Source organism: Artibeus jamaicensis, unplaced genomic scaffold (assembly GCF_021234435.1).
Source record: "Artibeus jamaicensis isolate MK-2021 breed Jamaican fruit bat unplaced genomic scaffold, CSHL_Jam_final contig_387, whole genome shotgun sequence".
NCBI lineage: Eukaryota > Metazoa > Chordata > Mammalia > Chiroptera > Phyllostomidae > Artibeus > Artibeus jamaicensis.
Window position 1 is genome coordinate 39,895,671 of NW_026521812.1, and position 21,632 is coordinate 39,917,302.

At 36.1% G+C, this 21,632-nt stretch overlaps 2 protein-coding genes across 9 annotated transcripts in view; one reads left to right on the forward strand and one right to left on the reverse strand.

Annotated features, from left to right (window-relative positions):
• ORC3 (origin recognition complex subunit 3) overlaps window positions 1-5,572 on the reverse strand; it is a 62,569-nt gene extending 56,997 nt beyond the window's left edge. For 3 of the 5 annotated variants that reach the window (XM_053664841.1, XM_053664840.1, XM_053664839.1), the window contains exons 1-2: window positions 5,471-5,572; window positions 2,119-2,173 (exon numbers count right to left, since the gene is read on the reverse strand). In XM_053664841.1, the coding sequence (XP_053520816.1) occupies window positions 2,119-2,173; window positions 5,471-5,494 (79 nt within the window). In that variant the 5' untranslated portion in view covers window positions 5,495-5,572. Of the gene's footprint in view, window positions 1-2,118; window positions 2,174-5,359; window positions 5,379-5,470 lie in introns of those variants that run through there. The other 2 variants (XM_053664843.1, XM_053664842.1) reach the window with 2 other exon arrangements.
• A 58-nt stretch (window positions 5,573-5,630) lies between these two features.
• RARS2 (arginyl-tRNA synthetase 2, mitochondrial) overlaps window positions 5,631-21,632 on the forward strand; it is a 79,471-nt gene continuing 63,469 nt past the window's right edge. For 2 of the 4 annotated variants that reach the window (XM_053664846.1, XM_037143842.2), the window contains exons 1-4: window positions 5,631-5,738; window positions 14,570-14,643; window positions 17,309-17,408; window positions 18,721-18,804. In XM_053664846.1, the coding sequence (XP_053520821.1) occupies window positions 5,703-5,738; window positions 14,570-14,643; window positions 17,309-17,408; window positions 18,721-18,804 (294 nt within the window). In that variant the 5' untranslated portion in view covers window positions 5,631-5,702. The other 2 variants (XM_053664844.1, XM_037143841.2) reach the window with 1 other exon arrangement.

Genomic DNA, 21,632 nt, shown 5'->3' on the forward strand with positions numbered 1-21,632 from the left:
CCTGAACTACTTTAATTATTGTAACTTTATAGTTCATTCTAATACTGAATAGGTCCAGGTCTTTCTCCTAACACCACAAACACCATCATTCTTTTTCAAAAAATTTTAACATTGCCATTCCTTCCAACTAATTTTGTCATTTCTGAAAAATAATTACACTGGTATTTTGACTGGATAAAAGACAATCTGTAATTTTTTGGGGAGAAACAATTTTTTTTTGAGAAATGATATTTTTAATATGATAAAAATTTGCATCCAAAAACACTCCAAGACTCTTCCTTTAATCAATATTACATTCCTTGTAGTTTTCTACTTTGCTTTATATTTCCTGTTTACTTCTAGGTATTTTATTGTAATAGCAAAAATGTTCATGATATTACATAATTGTGAAAGTAAACATTTTGTTACTCACTTCACTAAAATGCTGCTAGTATTCCAACATCAAATTTAATGTTAACTAAGAGTTTGGAATAGAAATTCTCTTTCATGTTAAAGAACTTTCCTTCTAATCATAGTTGACTTGGTTTTGGGCAAATATTGATTCTTAATTTTATCAAAAGGCTTAGAATATATGATGAAACGATATGAAACAAACTAAAAAAGCAAGGAGATATACTACTAGTAAGAGACAAAAATGCCCTGGCTGGTGTAGCTAGTGGATTGAGCACTGGCCTGCGAATCAAAGGATCCCAGTTCAACTCCCAGTCAGGGCACATGCCTGGGTTGCAGGCCAGTTCCTAGCAGAGGACACATGAGAGGCAACCATACACTGATATTTCTTTCCTTCTCTCCTTCCCTTTCCCTCTAAAGATAAATAAATAAAATCTTTAAAAAAAAAACTGTTAGAGATTTCCTGTAAAAAAAAAAACTCTAAAGATAAATAAATAGACAAAGAAGAATAACAAGGTTGCCTTAAACAAAACTAGTCATCTTTGAAAATGAGTAAAACCATGAAATGTTAAAGTGGCAAATCAAGACATAAATATTTTTGTGAATAATGCTGCATCAAAATACTTAACAAACTGTCAGAAATTGGAAAACAAGAGCAGTAGGACCCTTTAAGCTGTTATGTTACAATTTCTCCCAGTCATTTACCGAGTAAACAGGTAAAAAATAAGCAAGCACTGAGAGGAGCTAAACAAAGACTATCGGCTCGCACTGCTGACAGTTTAGCTCCTGCTCCTTACAGCTCATTCTCTCCTCTCCACGCCCCCCCCCAAGAATACTGAGGAGAGGGAGAGATATCAGTCTTTCTTAAGGCACATGTCAAAATGCCTTCGAGTCAGGGGACAGTTGGGGGCACAATGCAGAGCATCTTTCTACTTGTTCAGACAATTTTGTTTTGAGAACTGAAAACATTGAAGGCAAGTGCTAAAATCTGGATATGTTTTCCTCATTTCTGCTCCATCTGTTTTAAAGTTAGGGTCAATTCCTCTAAGATTTTCACATTATAACAGTATCTGTTGGTTTTAGATCTGCACAATGGAATAAACCTAATGTACTTCAAAGTTCATTTTCCATAGTTACAAACATTAGGTTTACTAATATTACTAAAAACTTTAAACAAATCTTAATAAATTACAGCTGAAATTTAATACAAAAGGTTCTAAGCAAAAATTCATCTCATAGTTTAAGAGGCAGTACCAAGTAATGGTCAGAATGTAGATTTGAGAATCAGACAGCTTGGTTTCAAACCCTAGCTCTGCCACTAGCAACATCACTGAGAAAGTATTTTATGCCTGAGTATCCTCATCTGATACATTCTAACAAAAGTGTGCACTCACATGACCACCCCACTCAAATCTACAAAACATTTACCTAATTCTATAAGTCTCTCCTGCCCCTTTGCAGTCAATTCCTATACTTTACCCTAGGAAACCACTAAGATTTTAAAGATAATCTCTTTTAAAGAATGGTGACATAACCTTTGAAGGACATTTACTTTTCAATTTGCCTACTGAAGGTATATGTGTATTTCCTTTTAGATTAGAAGCCTAGGGTTATACCCTTAATTGTTTTGTCCTATGTCTTGTAAGATAACCACTATGTCAACAGAAGAGAATTCCTAAATTCAGTTAGGGAAGGAAAACTAACAAATTTGTTATTAAGACATCTTACCTATAGGCACAGAGGTCTTTCTTTTCTTTAAGTTTGGTTTAAACACAAAGCAGCCCTATAAAAAGGGGGGAAAAAATCATAAAGTCAAAGTAGCCAAAGAGCAGTAAATCTACTAACCAAGTATTTTATGGATAAGCAGATTTTTAAAATGTATTTCTTTAAAGTGCTAAGAAATCATCCCTTTTCTATCCAAATTATATTAGGAAAATTCTTAAGAAATACAAGAACTATCCATTTCTTTCTCCTCCTTCCCATGGGATGTTTATGTTTGATTTTGCTCTTAGAGACCTTATTTCAGAGGTAAACAAAGAAAATAAATGCTGATGAAATTTAACTCAGAAAGGTTCCATTTTTATAAAATTTAAAGAAAGAGCATTAGTATACATTAAAGCCAAGATCAAGAATATATAAAATAGGCCTGACCTACTTATACACAGGAATGATGGTTGTGCATCATTTCCACAAGTGAAAGGCTCAACTCCCTGTCAGGGCACATATTTGGGTTGCAGGTTCAGTCTCCAGTAGGGGTGTCTACAAAAGGCAACCAACTGATGTTTCTCACCCTTTCTTTCTCCCTCCCTTCCTCCTCTCTAAAAATAAATAAATGAAGTCTAAAAAAAGAGAACATATAAAATAGTTATGCTCCTATCTCAAAAGAACTATTTATTTTTTAATTAAACTCCAACTATCTAGAATCTGGGTGGGAAATACATAATTTGGGCTATTTTGTGTCACCTTTTTTCATCTGAGAAATTCTTACTCTTTCATCCATTATTGGTCAACTCAAACTCACCCACTCTTGGGAAATCTCCAATTCTCTAGTTAAAATATTCCTTTCCCTAAGATCTCACACTACTCAAATATCTTTATTTTAAATCGCTTTCACACTGTATCACAGTTATTTAGGGTCTGTCTCCCAAAGTACTTTGTGAGCACCTTCATAGCAGACTGAATTCAGTTCATAATCATTTCCCCAATGTTTAGGACAGGGTTCAGCCTAATTATTATACAGAAGGAATGCTTGCCAAGTAATATTCCTGGTAATTTCCTAGCTACACATAGTTTCATGTTATAATTTGACTAGTTATACATAGCCCCCAAGCTACTGGTCTTATGTTTATTCTACCAATCCTAAAGCCACATATCATGGATAGCTACTTAAGATTGCCATTTCTAAGGAAAAGGAAAGAAAAAAAATATTTATCTAGAAAAAGTCATCTCAGGATAGTGCTGAAGACAGCAGCACAAATGTAAAGTGGTCATTTGGATTATGGAATCCAAAGTGAGAATTGTGCCTTATACTTTTGAATCTGCTACTAGTAGAACTACTTAAAATACACATACATATTAACAAAAATGGTGTGGTACCATGACAAGCTTGTCATTGCCCCTTTCTACGCCCATCTGCAATTCAGAAAAGGAAAAGGAGCTTTGAAGGCATGAGATACAAAAAATACCAAGAATGAATCATAATTTATGGCAATGGTAGTAATAGGTTAATCACTCTGAACTCCTGATCAAGGAATGTTATTTGAGATGGAGGGAGAATCTAGGACAGCTGACAGCAAGAAAATATGACAGGGAAAGAGAAGTTGAGTAGCTTAGGGGCAAAAAAGCCCAGCAGTTCCATGAACTCCAGAAATAGTCTTTAAAGATTCTTATTCATGTAAGAACTCCTTCATAATCATCTCAATACAACCATTTCTGTTATGCCATTAGTGCTTTCCTGGAAAAAAAAAAAACCTCACAATTTTGCCAGATACCAAAATTTAGTCTTATGCAACAAAAAGGATTAGGGGACAACACTTGAAATCTATGGAACTTTACTACCAGGGCAAAACAAAACCAGTACCAATCCTAGTTTTTTAAAAAAACGCTAAATCTCTTCTAGCATTTGCTTCTAGCATCACAGTTAGTCAATCCTTTGAAAATTAAAACCCTAAGCTTGTACCCCCTCCTTGGTATGTAGTCTTGGAAGGCACTGCTTCTCATAATTTAAATCAAAATTAAAAGATCCATGGTGCAGCCCTCTTCACTAACCTGGTTTAACAAAGAGAGAAATGTTTTTGCAGATTTTTCATCTGCATTCTCAGCTTTATCAGACACCTTAACTAAAAGAGCTTCCAGTTGCACTCATATTACTAAAGGTCTTTGTCTACAGCAGTGCAATCCAACAGGACTTTCAGTAACAAGGGAAGTAAAGTAATCCGCACTAGTATGCAGTCACAGCCACGTGTGGTTATGAGCACTAAAAATGTGGCCAGTGAGAATAAGAAAGCGAATTTTTAAAAATTTTGGTCATCTCATAGTTTAAGAGGCAGTACCAAGTAATGGTCAGAATGTAGATTTGAGAATCAGACAGCTTGGTTTCAAACCCTAGCTCTGCCACTAGCAACATCACTGAGAAAGTACTTTATGCCTGAGTGTCCTCATCTGATACGTTCTAACAAAAGTGTGCACTCACATGACCACCCCACTCAAATCTACAAAACATTTACCTAATTCTATAAGTCTCTCCTTCCCTGGATATTTAAAGTAAAGTAAAAAATTTTACTTTAAATATCCACGTGTCTAGTGGCTACCGCACTGAACAAAGCTCTAAGTTTATGGTACCAACTACACTATGTCTTGCATTCCCTGGCCATCTAAACAGCCAATATGAGGTCTATGACGTCCTCACATACAAACATCCTGCACTTTTTCCCAAGACCCCCTTCTCTATCTCTACTAATTACACGAGCAAACATGCCATTTTCTTTCCATCTTCTGGTCCAAAGAATATGTCATTCTCTCTGCCAAAACTGCACCCCCCTCTTTCCAAACCTCTACCTAATTTTGACTCATTTTTCAAGTAGCAGCTAAAATGTCTTTCTCCAAAGGCCTTCCCTGATCCTCCGAAATCTAGATTAGGTTCTTCTCGTTCTTCTGCTCTCTCACTTGAAACTTACTTTCTTGCTAACATTCTCATAAATTGTAGTCAGTTTCTCTGTTTAATGTGTTTGAGCGCAAAAACTGAGTCTATTCTGTATCCTGGTACCTAATGGAGTGGTTGGCGCACAATAAACATTTACGAGCAGGAAAAAGTACGGGAGACTGGGGCACATCCTCCGGACATTTGACCTCCGCAACCACAATTTAAAAATCCTCCTAGCCAAAACACGAGCGTCTTTGCTCCCCAAGTAAAGTTAGCCTCAACTGGACCTGGAACAAAGATGCCTCACGTCTGTCCACTGCACCTTACCCTGAAGTTGGTACATCTGGACCTACGTAACCTCCGCTTCGTACCTTCCTGAAAAGGAAAAGAGGCTGTCTCTGTGTCCTAGCGGCCGCCCGCCCGCCCGCCTGTACGTACCTTGGACACGGAGGAAGTGGCCATGGTCCCCGTGGCACCCGGGAATCCAGAAACTCGGGATTTCCCGCGCTCCCTCGCGGCAGCAGGGCAGAGGTTAATGGCTGGCTATTCGGCTTCCTGATTGGCTGGCATCACCCTCCCGGGCGGGCTTCCGGCTCGCGGAGGCTGAGCGGCAGAGGGTGGGGTGTCGCTCCTTACCGGACAGCTGGGACCCGCTTTGTAGGAGGCCAACATGGCGTGTGGCTTCCGCAGGTCTATCGCCTGTCAGGTACGGACGGGGAACTGGCAGGAGGAGGCCCCCGCACCCCGCAGCCATCTAACCGCTGTGGGCCAGTCCTCAGCGGGATGGCGGATTCTGAGAAAACCTGTTTATTTTTGCCGCCTTCTCCCCCTTGTTTGGAGATATTTCAGGTGATGACGGTAGGGCATGCCGCTCAGATCTATTTTCACGGTGAAAAGTAAACTTTGAAAAGAACTTAGTGCTTTTCCCCCAGTCCTTTCCACCCTAAAGCGTTGTGTGTTTTATCTGGGTGAAAAGTCAATGGGCCATGATTAGACCCCATAGAAGCTAATATTGACCTAGTGAAATCAGGAGGCTTCAGCTAGAAATGAATAATAAAGATTTACCCAAGGGTCTTAAGATTTGTAAACCAGAAGTACAACTATGTAACACCCAGAGTGTTCTGAAGACAGAAAAACAGGGAGTTCTTTTTTATTGTTTTTTAATACTTTTTTAAAAGATTTTATTTATTTATTTTTAGAGGGGAAGGGAAGGAGAGAGGGAGAGGAATATCAATGTATTTGTGCGTCCCCTGCTGGGAAGTGACCTGCAACCCAGGCATGTGCCCTGGGAATGGAACTGTGATCTTTTGGTTCGCGGGCCCCAGCTCAATCCACTGAGCTGCACAAGCCAGGCTAGGCAGTTCTTAAAGTATTGGGTTAGCCAAACAGTCTGTTGTTTTTCCCAAACAATGGCTCTGATAGTGCTTAGTTGTCCTTAATCTCATTCAAAACAATTTTGTTAGGTTGTATTGTGACAGCTGTGGTATCAGCCAGTGTGCATAAAAAAAATCTTATCAAAATTGGTGAATTTCTGTGTAGCCATTTTAATATTGAAGATGGATGAAAATATGCAATGTTTTTGGCATATTATGCTTTATTATTTTAAGTAGAAACGCAGCTGAAATGCAAAAAGATTTGTGCTGTGTGTGTAGAAGGTGCTGTGACTAATCAAACATGTCAAAAGTGGTTTCCAAATTTTCTTGTTACTATTGACATTTTGGCCAAATAATTCTTTGCTGTAGGGCCATCTTATGCATTGGAAGATATTTAGCAGCACTCCTGGCCTCTACCCATTGGAAGCCAATAGTGGGAGATAAGCTGACATACTCAAAATGTCCAAATCAGTAATGTCATTGGTGAAAATGAAAAATGTGTCTTTCATTTTATTGGAAAAAAAAAAAACAATGGGATCTACCCAATAAAATGGAATCACTGTAGTCAAGCTGCTAAATTACTAAAATCAAGTAGGTTGATGTATGAGGAAACAACTCAATTATTGTTTTAACTAACCTGGAAACTTAATGGAAAATTTTAAATTTTCCAGTCCCACATTAATGTCTGGATATACACCAAACCTCCAGGTAATCCCCTAATTACTTTCTGAAGGAAAAGAATGATTTTCGTATGTCCAGACCACTGATCAGGGGTCATCAACTCCCGCCTGTTGGGAACCTAGGATTACCATCTAGGACCGATTTAGAGGATAAGAATACAACACTAATTTTCAGGAACTTTTTGGCCAACCCAGTGTTTCTTTATTCTTCAGTGTGCTTCACACTTGGTGAAGTTGGTGATGGATCTGAATTTTTATTCTAAAGGATCTAATTTGAAAAGTCAGTGGTCATTTTGGCTGCCTGCCTTAGCAATAGTTTTGATAACTCCAAAGATAACATGAGACCCTATTTTCCTTGAGTTGGAGTCATCTTCCAACACTTCTTTAATAAAGAAGAAAATAGAATATTTCAACAACCTTGCCCTCCAAATCATTTGGGAAGGTCTCTTCTGAACCCTGAAGTTTTCATTGTTACCTTACTTGCTGCCTATTTGAGTCAAAGCAAATCCAGGCTTGCACCTGAAAAAAGTCTCTGCAAATGTGGGACTGCTTGTTCATTGGCTCTTGGTGGCAAATGTCCATACCTCACTGGTTATATTAGGAAATCAGAAGTGAGGAACCAGAGGTTATTAACAGTTTAAGTAAGATCTAGAAGAGTAATTGATACCCTTTTAAGAATTTTAAGACTCGTCACCTTGCAGACTATTGTATGGATAAAAACAAGGAGCTAATTTTCATTAAGATGTCAGTTCTGCCACCTAGATGTCTGGTTACAAAAGCATAAGGATCTCTTTTGCATTAGCAAAATTAGGATTTTTATGTGATTACCAGATATTTTGAATTTGAACTTGGCTCCTAGATGAATTTAGATTTTTTTTTCTAGAGCCAGCGTGATGGGATTTTTTTGGCTTTGTGTTCAGTACCTGGCTATAAGGGACAGGAATTATTTGTGCCTGGGAAAGGGGTGGTTGAGAGCTGCCCAAATTTGATTAATTAATAAGTTTTCTCATACAGAGAGCCGAAGATTCTATTACAGTATAATCTCTGAACTTAGATTGCGAGGTCTAAGGCTTAGAATTAATTGCACCTGCTACCTTGTAAACATTTAATACATACTAGCCATTAGTATATTACACATTGGAATCTCTGGTCTAAGGTGTCCAAATCAGATCTAGAGTGCATGGATTTTTCACTTTTTTAAAAAGGATTTTATATTTATCTTTAGAAGGGAGGGGAAGGAGAGAGGGAGAGAAATAGCAATGTATGGTTGCCTCTTGTGGGTCCCCTGCTGGGAACTGGCCTGCAACCCAAGCATGTGCCCTGACTGGGAATCAAACTGTGATCCTTTGGTTCCCAGGCCCACACTCAATCCACTGAGCTACACCAACCAGGGTGATTTTCCACTTTTGATACTCCTTCAAGAAGTGCTCCCTGCCTTCAACTTGCGATTTCTTCCTCATTCAGTTGTGTTATTTAGTTTATTTCTTAAGGACTGTGATTAATATTTTGTGGTATTCTCTGTTACATTTGAGCTTTACTGTTACTCTTTCATTATTTCATCTTTTAGTATAGTATATTTCATTCTCTAAAGCTTTTTTCTGTCATCAATATGAGGCCTTAAATAGATAGTTACCAATAGGCTCTTGTTACACCTGTGGTGGCCTAGATGCAGCCCAGTGCCAGGAGTGGCCCCATTACCTGAAGGTGAAAAAAGAAAAGAAACCCTGTAGCTGAGGAAACCTATAAGCCACATAAATACAATGTTATTATTTCCAGAATAATTATGAACCTGTGAGAGAATAGGTAAATTAAAAACCATGCTCTCTGACATTTTACCACTTAACAGTAGTTCTTTTATCGTGTGTGTGTGTCCCACCTATTTGAAAGATACTTCTGTAATTAAAAGCACACATTAGCCTGGACACTGTTTGTTAACATGGAGGGCAGCTGGCATCTTCCTAAGCAGTGGTTCTCGAGGCTTAGCTGCAGACTGGAATCATCTGAGAATCATTAAAAAAAAACAAAACGCTTAAATGTAGGTCCATTGGCCCGGAGTGGGTCTTTGAAGCTCTAAAAATCATCAGGTGATTGTGATGTTCACCCAAGCTTGATAACCACTAACCAAGGATGACCAGGAGGTAGAAAGGCATGTTGCACATTACCACTGCACATTACAGTCTACCCAAGAGCTTTTTAACATCCTGTTGCTCGGTCTCACCTTGTACTAACAAAGTCAGAATATTTGCATGAGCCAGGCATCAATGTTTTCTCAAGATCTCTGGGTCATTCTAATGTGTAAAAGTATGGGAACCACTGGTGCATTAGTGATTAAGAACACTGAACATGAGGACATGTGGGTTTATGTCCAGCTTCTCTAATAGGTAAGTTCTCTCTCCATCATTCATAAAATCTGGAAAATTATTTAGCTACTTTATAGGTTTCAGTAGGATTTAATGAATTAATATGTATATAGTACTTATGATTGTTTTGGTGCATTGTATACACTCAATAAATATTGTTCATTATTATATTAAATTAAAATGCTGAGGATGTTATTTTGAACCCCCTTTCTGCACCACTACCATCCCAAAGGCTTTCTGATGTGGGGAACATAGTTACACATTTACCCTCAGTGAATGCTTTTCGTCCCATATGAAGCTAGATCACCAGAAAGCTACAATACATATCTGAACCTTACTTAATTTTCAGTGGGAATTCCTTAGTAGTACTTTTATAAAGTTGTGCTTTTGTATAGAAAAAAATCTTTTACATTTTTGCAAAAATAATGCTTGTTCATTGTTAAGAACTTAGTAATACAAAAGAATTTAAACTTCCCTGTAAATAATCATCATTAACAGGTTGACCAGAATTTTAGATATATTTCTTTGCAGGTATACAGACAAGAAAAAAGAAGGAAGGAAGATAGAAAAGCATATCTATCCACACAACTGGATAGATATGCTTTTTATAAAATTGGACTGCATTATAATGGGTTTTTATTTTTAATTTAGGTTTGTTTGCTTTTTTTTAAGTTTTATGATGAAAAACCTCCAACTACTAAAAGTGTAATAATGTTAGGATTCCCCATGTATCATCCATAACTTAAATGCTGTTTTACAGAAAAAAGTGTTAAACATAGTTTTGCTTGAATATAATGAAAGAAAAAGAAACCAAATTGCAATGCAAAGAATTATTGATGTATTTCCTAAACGAGTCCTCTGCAGTTAAAAGATTATGCAGATTGTTACAACTTGGAGTGTTTCTTTAAAATCTTGATGTTTCAAATTTAGACAGTATCAACCCATGGCAGATAGGAAGACTTTAGAATTTATCTGGGTAACTTTCTCACTCAAAGTTTGTAACACTCATAGTCTGTTTATTAACCTATCTGCACACCTAACTTTTCTCCTGTTCATTTTATATTAAATTGAATAGACGCTTACTGCCAGTGCTTTTCCTAGTATGTGGCTTGAGTGGCTGGATTTCTTTATAGATTTTTTAAAGCAACCACTCCCACGCACGAGAACCGCACACAACAAACAAAAACCCCTCTCCCCCCCCCCCAAAAAAAAAAAAGGGTTCATGCTGCTTTATTTTTTAACTACTTTTTTTAAAAGAAATTTATGACTTCTCAGATAAAATAACCCTGGATGTTTCAAAAGGAGACTTCCTTAATCACTAGAAAATTAGCATGTTTAGAAATGATATCAAAATAGATTTAGAAAATAATAAAAAAATCTTTACTTTAGAAATAAAAACAACAACTGAGCAGGTGAAACAAACATACCAGTCTGCAACTTCTCTAGTGGATGAATCTAGTCCTGTATAGTATTATTGCTAAATTATTTGCTTTAACCAGTTCACGTTCTTTGTGATTAGGTAACAAGGCTATACAAGTGCATTTTTTTCACCTCTGGATTTTTTCATTTAAAGTTATCCAGATGTAGTTCAGCATTAATTTTCTGTTACATTTTTCTGACAGTAGTTTACTTTGATCTGTATATTCAGTTTGTTTCTTTTTTAATGAAATATTGAATCATGAAGAATATAATTTTCATGTACCCATTACTAATTGGTATGCATTCATAGCTTGTAAGTGACATGCACAGATACAGCAAACACAAAACCTCATATATGAGAAAAGAGAATTTGCAGGGATGATTAACCAGGAGATTTTAATAATATTTGCACAAATTTATTTTTCAGTTATTGAATTGTATATAAGTGGTCATCAAACTGTAATTATCCTTCTGCAACTTGGAGTTTTGTTTGTTTGCCTCAATTTTTAAAAAAAGATCTATAATGATGCATGGAGGTTTAGTTCTTTCAGTTTACTGCTGAGTGTCATGTCATTGACTTAACATACTACAGTTTAGATTTGGTTCTTACTTCAGGGTTTTTTCTTTTGTTGAATATGATGCCCTATTACCCCCCCATCACTTGGTCACACCTGTGATTCCAGCTACCACTTGTGCAAACAGTTTCACATGTGCTTCAATTCACTCACTGCTCACAGCATCCCGTTCAATCTGAAAGCCTGCTGGTCCCTGCCCATTTTCAGCTCAAATGTGCCTGAGTTAATATCAAGCACAGCCCCCAGTCACTGGGGGATAGAAGCTCCTATTTTGGGATAGACAATCTTGATAGACACTGTGTATACTTCTTAGGAGGTAGTAGCGGAAATTAAGCCCCCAGTGCCTATAGCAGTGACCTTGATAGCACAATCCTGTGTTAACTTTTTCTGCTTTCTTTTACTCTCCCCAGTCATCACTTCTGCCCTTAGGAGTCACCTTCCAAATGAACTACCTGCATATAATCCTTTTCTCAGGACCTGCTTTAGAAGGAACCAAGATATATATCTACAAATACTTTTAATTTTGGGGGGGAGTAGATGATTTATCTCTATGGCTTCATATGAGTGAAACCAAGTTAGGATGCCCTCTGTTAAAAATAAAGCTGTTCTACTTTGCTTCAGAATGTTTTATATCTTTCTTTGGCTATCACTTTTTGAAGAGTGGCTTTGGACTTTGTCTCTATCCTTATGTATTTGCTGCTGGCAAACCAGTGTATCCATCTTCCTCTTGCTTCTTTGCTGCTCTTTTTATATTTTAGGGACACCAAGTATCCTAAGGTTGGGTTATCTTTATGCAGTTGTTTTATCTTTCTCTGGTTACTTTATGTTTTTATAACAACTGTATTCTCTAATTATTTTAGAACTTGTGTCATATTTTTATTTTTAATTATGACTGTTTTCTTCCTTTGTTTCTTAATCATTCTGTATTAAAATGTTTTATCAATTTATTTAATTTTTAGACTTCCTTTTTATCTCATTCTGTTTGTCTTGTCTTTTAGTTCTTGTTTATTGTATTTACAAATGTTGAAGCACTTATGAAGAATGTCTGTGTCTTCATTAGGTTATATTTTTCTTCTAGATAAGAGTTCTTTGGTCTCCTGTATACCACATTCCTTCTCTTTTTCTTCCCCTCTTCAATAAGAGTGTGTGCTTGAGCGCTCTCCCCTCCCCCTCCCCCCCCTTAGCCTGTTCGCGATGCTTATTCTTTTTCCTCTTGCTCAGGCTTGTGAGCTCTACCCAAATTTTGTATTTTTTCCTGCATTGTGCAGGTGATTTCCTCACTCTCCATTTCAGATTTGTTCTAGGTGCACCTCACTTCTGTGGTTATAAAAATATAAACTCTGCAGCTCTGCATTCCTCTTTTGTCTCTCCAGTAGGCCGTGGTGAACTGTACATAGATTCCTGAACTCTGACTTGGCATATTAGATTTTTGCTACCCAGCCCTGATATTTTTCCATCTTTGCATGGAAGTTCCTCCTCTGATTCTCACTGCACATGCAACACCAAATCAAAATTTATTTCCTGTAATTGGGGAATGTACGAGTGTTGTGTTTCCACTGGGGAGGCTCTCAGTGTGCTGTCCTGGAATCTTCACTTCTGCTTAAAGGTGCTGGAATTCATTTCTCTTTTTACTAATTCTCTCCCAAAGCTCTGTAGCATCTCCTATTCATAACGAGAGGAATACCTTTAGATTTGGGGTATTAGTGAGGGTTGTCAATTCAAGTTAGGAGCATAGCCAAACAGGCTACATCCATTCCTCTTCAGAATATGCTATATCCTTCCTTGGCTATCACTTCCGAAGTTTATATCTTTGGACTCTGCCTATCTAGTGTATTTGCTGATGGAGAACCAGACTTCCTATGTACTTAAAAGTCAACATATACTAGATCAAAGCAGAAATGAACACAGCATCTTAAAAATACATGACAGCTCTTCCAGGTCTGCAAGTTTCAACTTTTTTTTTTTAACGTTTGTGAAATTTAACAAAGTTTTTTTTACAATTTCAGAGTAATGTTACTAGTCAGGAGACAGTGGTTTTAGTTTTACTCCTATTAGGAATCATTACAAACAACTCTGAAGATTTCTTTTCACATTCTTTTCCTGTTTACCTCATTTCTCCTTTGTCTTCTCCCTCAACAGCCATGGTTTGTCCATTGCAAAGGCTTCATGAAAATTGAGAATGCGGGGAAGAAAGATGAAAACAGTTTTAATTTCACTATGGCTGTACTGCTATTTCACTGTTTTTAATAATTTCTCATTGAAAGGATGTAGGTATGACACGGAGGTTTAGTGTAGGTTCATGTTTTAGATTGCTTGTGTTCACATTCGGACTTTTCCACTGAAGCCAGTTACATAAATTCTTGTATTTCATTTTCATCATTCATGAGATAAAGTATAATAGTGTGAAAGTCATGGGATTATTCCAAGGAAAAATTAAGGCATGTAAGATGTGCCTGTCATGTAAGAATGAGTCAATAAAGGGGATTGACTAGGACAGTAGTTTGCAACTCTGGCTGGGTAACCATGCATTTCAGTCATTCGAGGAGCTTTTCAAAAATACAAATATCCCCACCCTTGCTGTTCTGCTAAACCTTTAATAGGGCCTGGGGATCAGATTTTCCTCTCAATATTTGTTTGCTTGCTTGTATATATTTAAGTGCCATGAGATTTTTGTCTCTTGTTCATTGCCGTATCCCCAATTCCTAGAACAGGGTCTGGCACAAAATGGGTACTCAATTAAATACTTTATGAGTAAATAAAATGAATTACATTTGGTTCCTCCATGGTTTATCTCCTTTTTAAAAATAACATATTTTAAAATACACATAAAAAATTCATTTTGGGGAAGAGAGAACAATTATGTGTGTTTCTTATCATCAAACCCTCTCACTCTCAATCTCTGACAACCACTGGTCTGTTCATCCTTACAGTTTGGGGTTTTCCAGAATTTTAAATAAATCGAATCTTAATGTATGTAGCCTTTTGAATGACTTTTATCACTCAGCATAGTGCATTTGAGGTTCATTTAGTTACGTGTCTCAATATCCCTTTTACTGCTGAGTAGTATTCCATTGAATCTGGAACAAATATATTAATAATTATGCCCCGTTTTGTTTTTCTCTATTTTTAGCTTTCCAGAGTATTGGATCTTCCACCAGAAAACTTGATCAAGTCAATATCTGCTGTTCCAATTTCCAGAAAAGAGTTAAGTATATTTGTAACAATTTAAAATGTTGCTGACTCTGTAAATATACAAAAAAAAAGTGATCCTTCAATTTACAGAGTAGTCCTTGAAATTAACCATAGTAGTATGCTTGTGTTGTTTTGATATTTATTTATGCTGTTAACTATAATTATGGCAAAGTCTTAAAGAAGAATGAAGAATGGGGTTCAGATTTCATTCTGTAATAGCAAATAAAAGAACTAAGTTTGGTGTTGAAAGGTTTTTAGAGATTATACACCTATCTGTTGCTTGAATGCCATTGTGCAATATTTACCTGCTAGGGTTTTTTGGGGCAGGGGGTATTTGTTTTTTATTTGTGGGTTCTTTTCTTGTCTCCATTTGAGTACTCTCAATGATACAGAGAACTATTGGTTAAGACTACATGCAACCAATAGTTGCCTTGCTGGATGCAGGGACATATCTATCTCTTTGTGACTTTGGTCATTCTAAATGATAAGTGTTTATTATTTGGCTAGAAAACTGTAACATTTGGATAAAATACTCTCTGAGTCAATTAATAATGACAAGAAATTAACTGTATAGTAAGCATTTAAGCCCTAAGCTTCAGAAAAATATAAAGATATAACCATCACTATCATATGTCCTTATGTTTTATCCCCTTTGACAGGATTTTAAATAAGAGTAGGATAAATATTCTTGCTCCCAGAATAGGACAAAGAGATAAGTGAAAAAAGAAAAGAAAGCTACACATGGCATTATAAAAAGAGAGCATCTTAAAAGTGGCCTCCTACAACTTCCTCCATATTGAACTCTAAGAACAAGGCAACCACTGAGCTAAGACAACTTATAATTATATATAAATTGATGTGCTATTCTAAACTGATTACCTATTTCATAAAAACTATAAATGACATTCTGCCTAATCATGGGATTATCTCTGTTTTTCTCTTATGTTTCAAAGGCCTTTAATAAACTGATCTGCCTTGGACCATCTTTTGAATAAGATTCGTTTACCTGCCTGGAGCTCCTTTTGGTAGCTGCATTTAAACAATCTGAAATACTAAAACTGTGGTTAATAGAAAATAAATATTGAAGAGGACCTAAATTTTTCTAGGCTACAAGTCTAAAATTCTACATATTACATTTAAACATATTATTTAAAACAAATGCTTTGTCATAACTCAACTGTCTTTTGGAGTACTAAAACCGAGCCTAACTTGTTCCGTATTTCTAACTTTATTCTAAAATGCTCTTAAGTACCAGGAGATTAAGAAATGATGTTTTTGTTACTGTAGCTAATTAAATGAGGTATGAGTCAATTTGCTTAGGTCTCCTAATTCAGTTGTATTTTCAGCTATGGTAGAACTTCTGTTAGGACTGATCATAGTAGAGAGGATTAGTAATTGTTACAAGCCAGTAGTGCTCAAGTCCAGGGATTTCACTCTAGTATAATAGCAGCAGCTCCTCAGAAGTAGTGCGAAAGTAGCTGTTGCTTTCTAAACTATTTTAAACTTAAACATCAACTTATTAATATTTAGTAATATTAAGTTATTAATACTAATTTAATTACATTTATTAAATATTAAATTAGAAGAAATAGATTAATGACCCCTATGTACCTATCAATCACTGTCATTGATACATAGTCAGTTTTGTTTCTAAATGGAAACATTTAGAATGTTTTCAGTTCTGACTTTTTATGTAATTCACATTCAAAATTACATCTTTAAATAGAGCAAAAAGTTCTTTGTAGGTATATAATTGGAAGCTCCAAAATGAAACAAAGAACTGGCCATGTGCCAATGACAGTAAATACCCCTACCCACTCTCCTGCTTCACAGTGGCTTATTTTGACAGCTACTGCTTTTCATAGTCTAGATGTTATGTCTTTTTAAAGGTTTTTTTAAATTAATTTGTTTTTCTATCCCAAAAGCAAAACATAGTTTTAAGGAAATGTAGGAAAATATAGAAGTATAAGAAGAGAAAAAAAATTCCCATTAGTCTTACTGTGTTAAGATATCTGGTATTAGCAAGTTGGTATATTTTCACATTTTCTCTTTGAACGTATCTGGCAGCCTTTAAGAAAACATAGTTATAAAACTACTGTATGTATGATTCTTTAATCCTTTCCTTTGACATTCTTTTTTTTTTTTATAAGTATCACGTTTAACGATGGCTAAATAATACTGTAATGCTCCCCAGCTGATATATATTTGGAATGTTTTCAGATCTGACTTTTCACATTTAAGAATTACATCTTTAAGCCCTGGCTGGTGTAGCTCAGTGGATTGAGGGCCTGCGAACCAGACAATCACGGTTTGATTCCCAGTCAGGGCACATGCCTGGGTTGCATATCTGTTCCCTGCAGGCCAGTTCCCAGCAGGAGATGCACAAAAGGCAACCATACATTGATGTTTCTCTCCCTCTCTCCTTCCCTTCCCGTCTGAAGATAAATAAATAAAATCTTTAAAAAAAAAAAAAGATGATAAAGATAAAATTCTAAATAAATATACAAGGTTATTATATTTCTAATTTCTTTGCTTTATATATTGAAAGTGTAACAACCTTTTTCTTATAAAATTGTGTCAGTGTGGAGAACCCATATTGATTAGTCCCTTTTTTGGTCATACTAGTAATATTTGTAGAGTAATAACAATATTTTCCTATTTCAATGTCCGTCTTTAGAGAAATAGCTGATTTTCAGCTTTCTGTGAATTCTCTGTTGGAGAACAATGACCATTCAAGACCAGATATTCATGTTCAAGCTACAAGACTGGCAGAAAAGGTACTTTAGGACTATTACTTTTTTGACTTTGTAATACACTTATTCTTTTAAAGAAAAAATACTCAAGTTATCTCAGCGATAATACTGAATTAATGTTACTATGTTAAAGGCACCTTGGAAAATGTCACTTCATTTTACCCGTATACTATAAGATTAGGGTGATTTTTCAATTTAGTTATAGACCATTCCTTTTGAGCTGACAGTGTTCAATTTTTTGTTTAACTGCTTACAGGAGGACTGAAGTGATAATTAAAATTTCATGTTGAAGCTGGATGGACTTTGAAATTTAGGAGAACAAGGTTGATAAATTAGAGCAGTGGGTTGCACTTTTTAGAATGAGTTTCTGAGAAGATGATCATTAAAATATGAGAAGAAATGATTTGATGGAAATAGAATCATGGTTGTAGAGAGAAAGCAGTTAGATGATTTAATAAACCTCTTTAATTTCTAATTTTTCTGTTAAGTTTGGTATCTAAAGGGGTAATAGAATTGTAGACAATGACCAAATTGTTAGTGTAATGCCATCAGAAAAGGCAGGTGTTGGACAAGGTGTTTTTTTTTAAATAAGGTTATTATATGTGATACAAAAGAGGTGTCTGGGTACCCTATAGAACTAGAATAGTAAAAGTCATTATCACAGAAAACAATGTTTGAAAAATGAGAATGATAAAGGATATTTGGTAGTTGAGTAAATATTTATTTGATCAAGAACCATCCCAGGTTTTTATCATGAATTATACCAGGAATAGAACCATTCTGATTACAATATTTAGTCTTAAAAACTACTGGCTTTTCATTGACAACAGGTATTCCTTCAACTTCCATGGGTATATTAGGTGCTTTTGAATAGTCGGTTAAAATTTTAAGGCATACTCATTGAATACCAATTATACTTTATGTGTTGGTACAAGTGATTTAGCATAGGCCCTGACAGAATGGCATGTTCTGTGGCCCTCTTGAAAGGTGGGTGAAATAAAAAAAGTTCAGTGCCCACCCAGGTACGTAAGGTGGGCGTAAAGTGGTGCTCTCGTTCTTCCATGTCAGATGGAGAATTCAAGGTGAGAGAATGAGAAGAGGGAGAGATTCAAAATACAGAATACTGTTGTCGTCGGGAAAAGAAGAAAACGTGTTTACCCAAGTAGAATGATTACCTTAAAGGACTAGCTTAAGGCCCAGGTTCAGATATAATGACTGAGAGAAATGACCCGCCTGCTGCCTTTGGACAGTTGAAAATCTGATAGTTTTAGAACTACCACTCTTGTTAGGCTTATTTTATAACATACCTGTTTTACTTCATTTGTTGTCTTTTCAGCTAAAATGTGACACAGTGGTGAGTGAAATCAGCACTGGTCAAGGGACTATAAATTTCAAAATAAATAGAGAACTATTAACAAAGGTAAGAATGGGTTATTATAGCTCTTGCATCTTTACACACTGCTTTAGCTACAGTGGTTTCCTTAACTTACTGTGCCTCCTCTTGCCTCAAAGCTTTTGCGTATTCTAATGCCTCTGCCTGGAGTGCCACCTCATGTTAACTTCTACTTATCTTTCAGATCTTAATATTCCTGGCAGTGGCTTTCTGACCCCTCCATTTATACACTCTCATAGCACTGTATCGCTCTCCTTGAAACACTTACCAGAGTTTCTATTTCACATTCTTTGTATTTGATTAATGCCTGTTGTCCTTTAAACTCTAATTTCCATTAGGGCTTATAGTTTCTGTTTTTCTAACTCACTACTGGATCTTTAGTTCCTAGCATAAGCCTGGCAAGTGGTAGGTGTGAGGTAACTATTGAATGAATTAATGGACTCTGTATTGAATGTAAGAAAGTACTGCTGGTTTCTGCTCTCTGGTAGCCTATAATCTGTTGGAAGCATAACATTTACAGGACATATATCTTACAAATTTATAATACAGCTCCTTTTAATAAGATGATACTAAAGATGATTGGTACAATAAGCATAAGAAAAATAAATCAAAGGCGGAAAAATCAGGATGTCCTAGAGGATTTGGGGAAATCACATAAAGGAATTGAGTCTCACATGAGTGAGATCATGGAGGACGTGTAATCCTGGATAGCTGTGATATGAGGCCTTTTTGTTAAGAGTTTCATCTCAATGAAACTTTAAAATTTACCTTAATGCATGCTTTGGTGTATTATTAAAAACAGTATACACCAGTATTGAGTTGGTCAGACTTTGTAAATGCTGCCTCTTGAAAACAATTATAAAACCAAAATTTCTAATATATTTTTTCACTGAAGGAGAGATACTATCTCAATACTTTAGCTTTTTTCTTTTTCCACTCTTACTTCAAAGTAGTTAACTAAAAATCAGTTACAAGGAAAAGAAATTTTTTTGAGCTTTTTAAACAGTGTCTACAAAAGCATACTGGGCTCTTGATAACATTTCATGTCAATTCAGCAAACCAGCCCTGGCTGGTGTGGCTCAGTGGATTGATCGCCAGTCTGTAAACCAGTTGGATTTCCAGTCAGAACACACAGCTGGTTGTGGGCCAGGTACTGGGTTGGGAGCATGCAAGAAGGAACTGGTTGATGTTTCCCTCTCTTTTTCCCTCCCTTCCCCCCTCTCTAAAAAACAAATAGCATCTTTAAAAAAATATTAGCAAACCATGAGTCTAATTTACTATTTTTAAGTAAGTGACCCTTCCAGTTGTTGTCTTAATTTTATTGAAGTAGATATGCAACTCACCAAAGTGTCCATCAAACTTTAGGCCGTTTGATAGGCATCATTATTGTACTGTTTTTGTTTTTTTCTAATATGCAAATATGTGCTATGGTAGATAGAGTTTGCCTTTAAAAAAGATTATTTTGTTGTTTTTCAGTTACAGTCGTCTGCCTTTTCTCCCCACCCGCTCCAAACCCACCTCCCTCCCTTGCTTCCACCCTCCCTGTTGGTTTTGTCCATGTGTCCTTTATAGTAGTTAGAGTTTGCTTTTATAGCCAGCTTACCTAACAGAGTTGTAGTTTTTATTTTAAGTCACAATATAGACCGTACTTTGTTGTGTATAATATGCACGGTTTTGCCCAATTTTTTGAGGGAAAAATAGGGTTACCTATTATACATGGGTAGTATCCGAAATACCTTGTGTTTCTTATGTTTGTAATTCTTACATAAAATTTCTTGTACTATAATATGTCCAAAAATAAATGCTGAAATTTCTTTGTAATATAAGAAACAACTACCTAAGTTTAAATAAATAAATAATTGAATTTAAAAATTAAAACAAAATAATTTTTTCTCATAGTTTGCACCACAAATGTGAATGTACATTATACACAGGAAAATACAGTATTTACCTAATAATTTCCACATTTCATAGCCATGAATTTTCATGCTTTATTACAATTAACAAACAGATTTTCACTGGCTTAAGGAGCCTACTTGCTATTTAAAATATTCCCAAATCCTTCTCCATTGACAACAGAGAGAATAACAGTTAGGGCTTTCAGGTCCAGCTACTCTTCCTCACATAGAAATTCTCCCTTCACTGTGGCCTAGAGGATCCGGATTAGTGTGGTTTTTGTTAAAGGAACAAGCTCATTGTTCACAGTAGCTTAGCAGTGAATGAACACACATAGTCTAAAGAGGGTATTGAAAGTGTGCTATAAATTATGATGTTTTTAAAATATATTTTATTATGCTATTACAGTTGTCCCAATATTTTACCCATTTGCCCCCTCCACCCAGTTAACCCCCTTCCCTCCAGCAATACCCCCCTCAGTTCATGTCCATGAGTCATGCATTTAAGTTCATTGGCTTCTCCATTTCCTATACTATTCTTGACATCACCCTATTTTGTACCCACCAAATTTATTTCCTAATCCCTGCACTTTTTCCCCCATTCTCCCCCTTTCCCCTCGCCCCAACTGATAAACCTCCAAATGATCTCCGTATCTGTGATTCTATACCCGTTTTGGTTGTTTGCTTAGTTTGTTTTTTTGGATTCAGTTGTTGATAGTTGTGAATTTATTGCTCTTTTAATGTTCATAGATTTGATCTTTTCTTTTTCTAAGTAAGTCCCTTTATTATCTCACATAATTATGGTTTGGTGATGATGAATTCCTTTACCATTACCTTATCTGGGAAGCACTTTATCTGCCCTTTAATTCTAAATGATAGCTTTGCTGGACAGAGTAATGTAGGTTGTAGGTCCTTGCTTTTCATCACTTTGAATATGTCTTGCCAGTCCTTTCTAGCCTG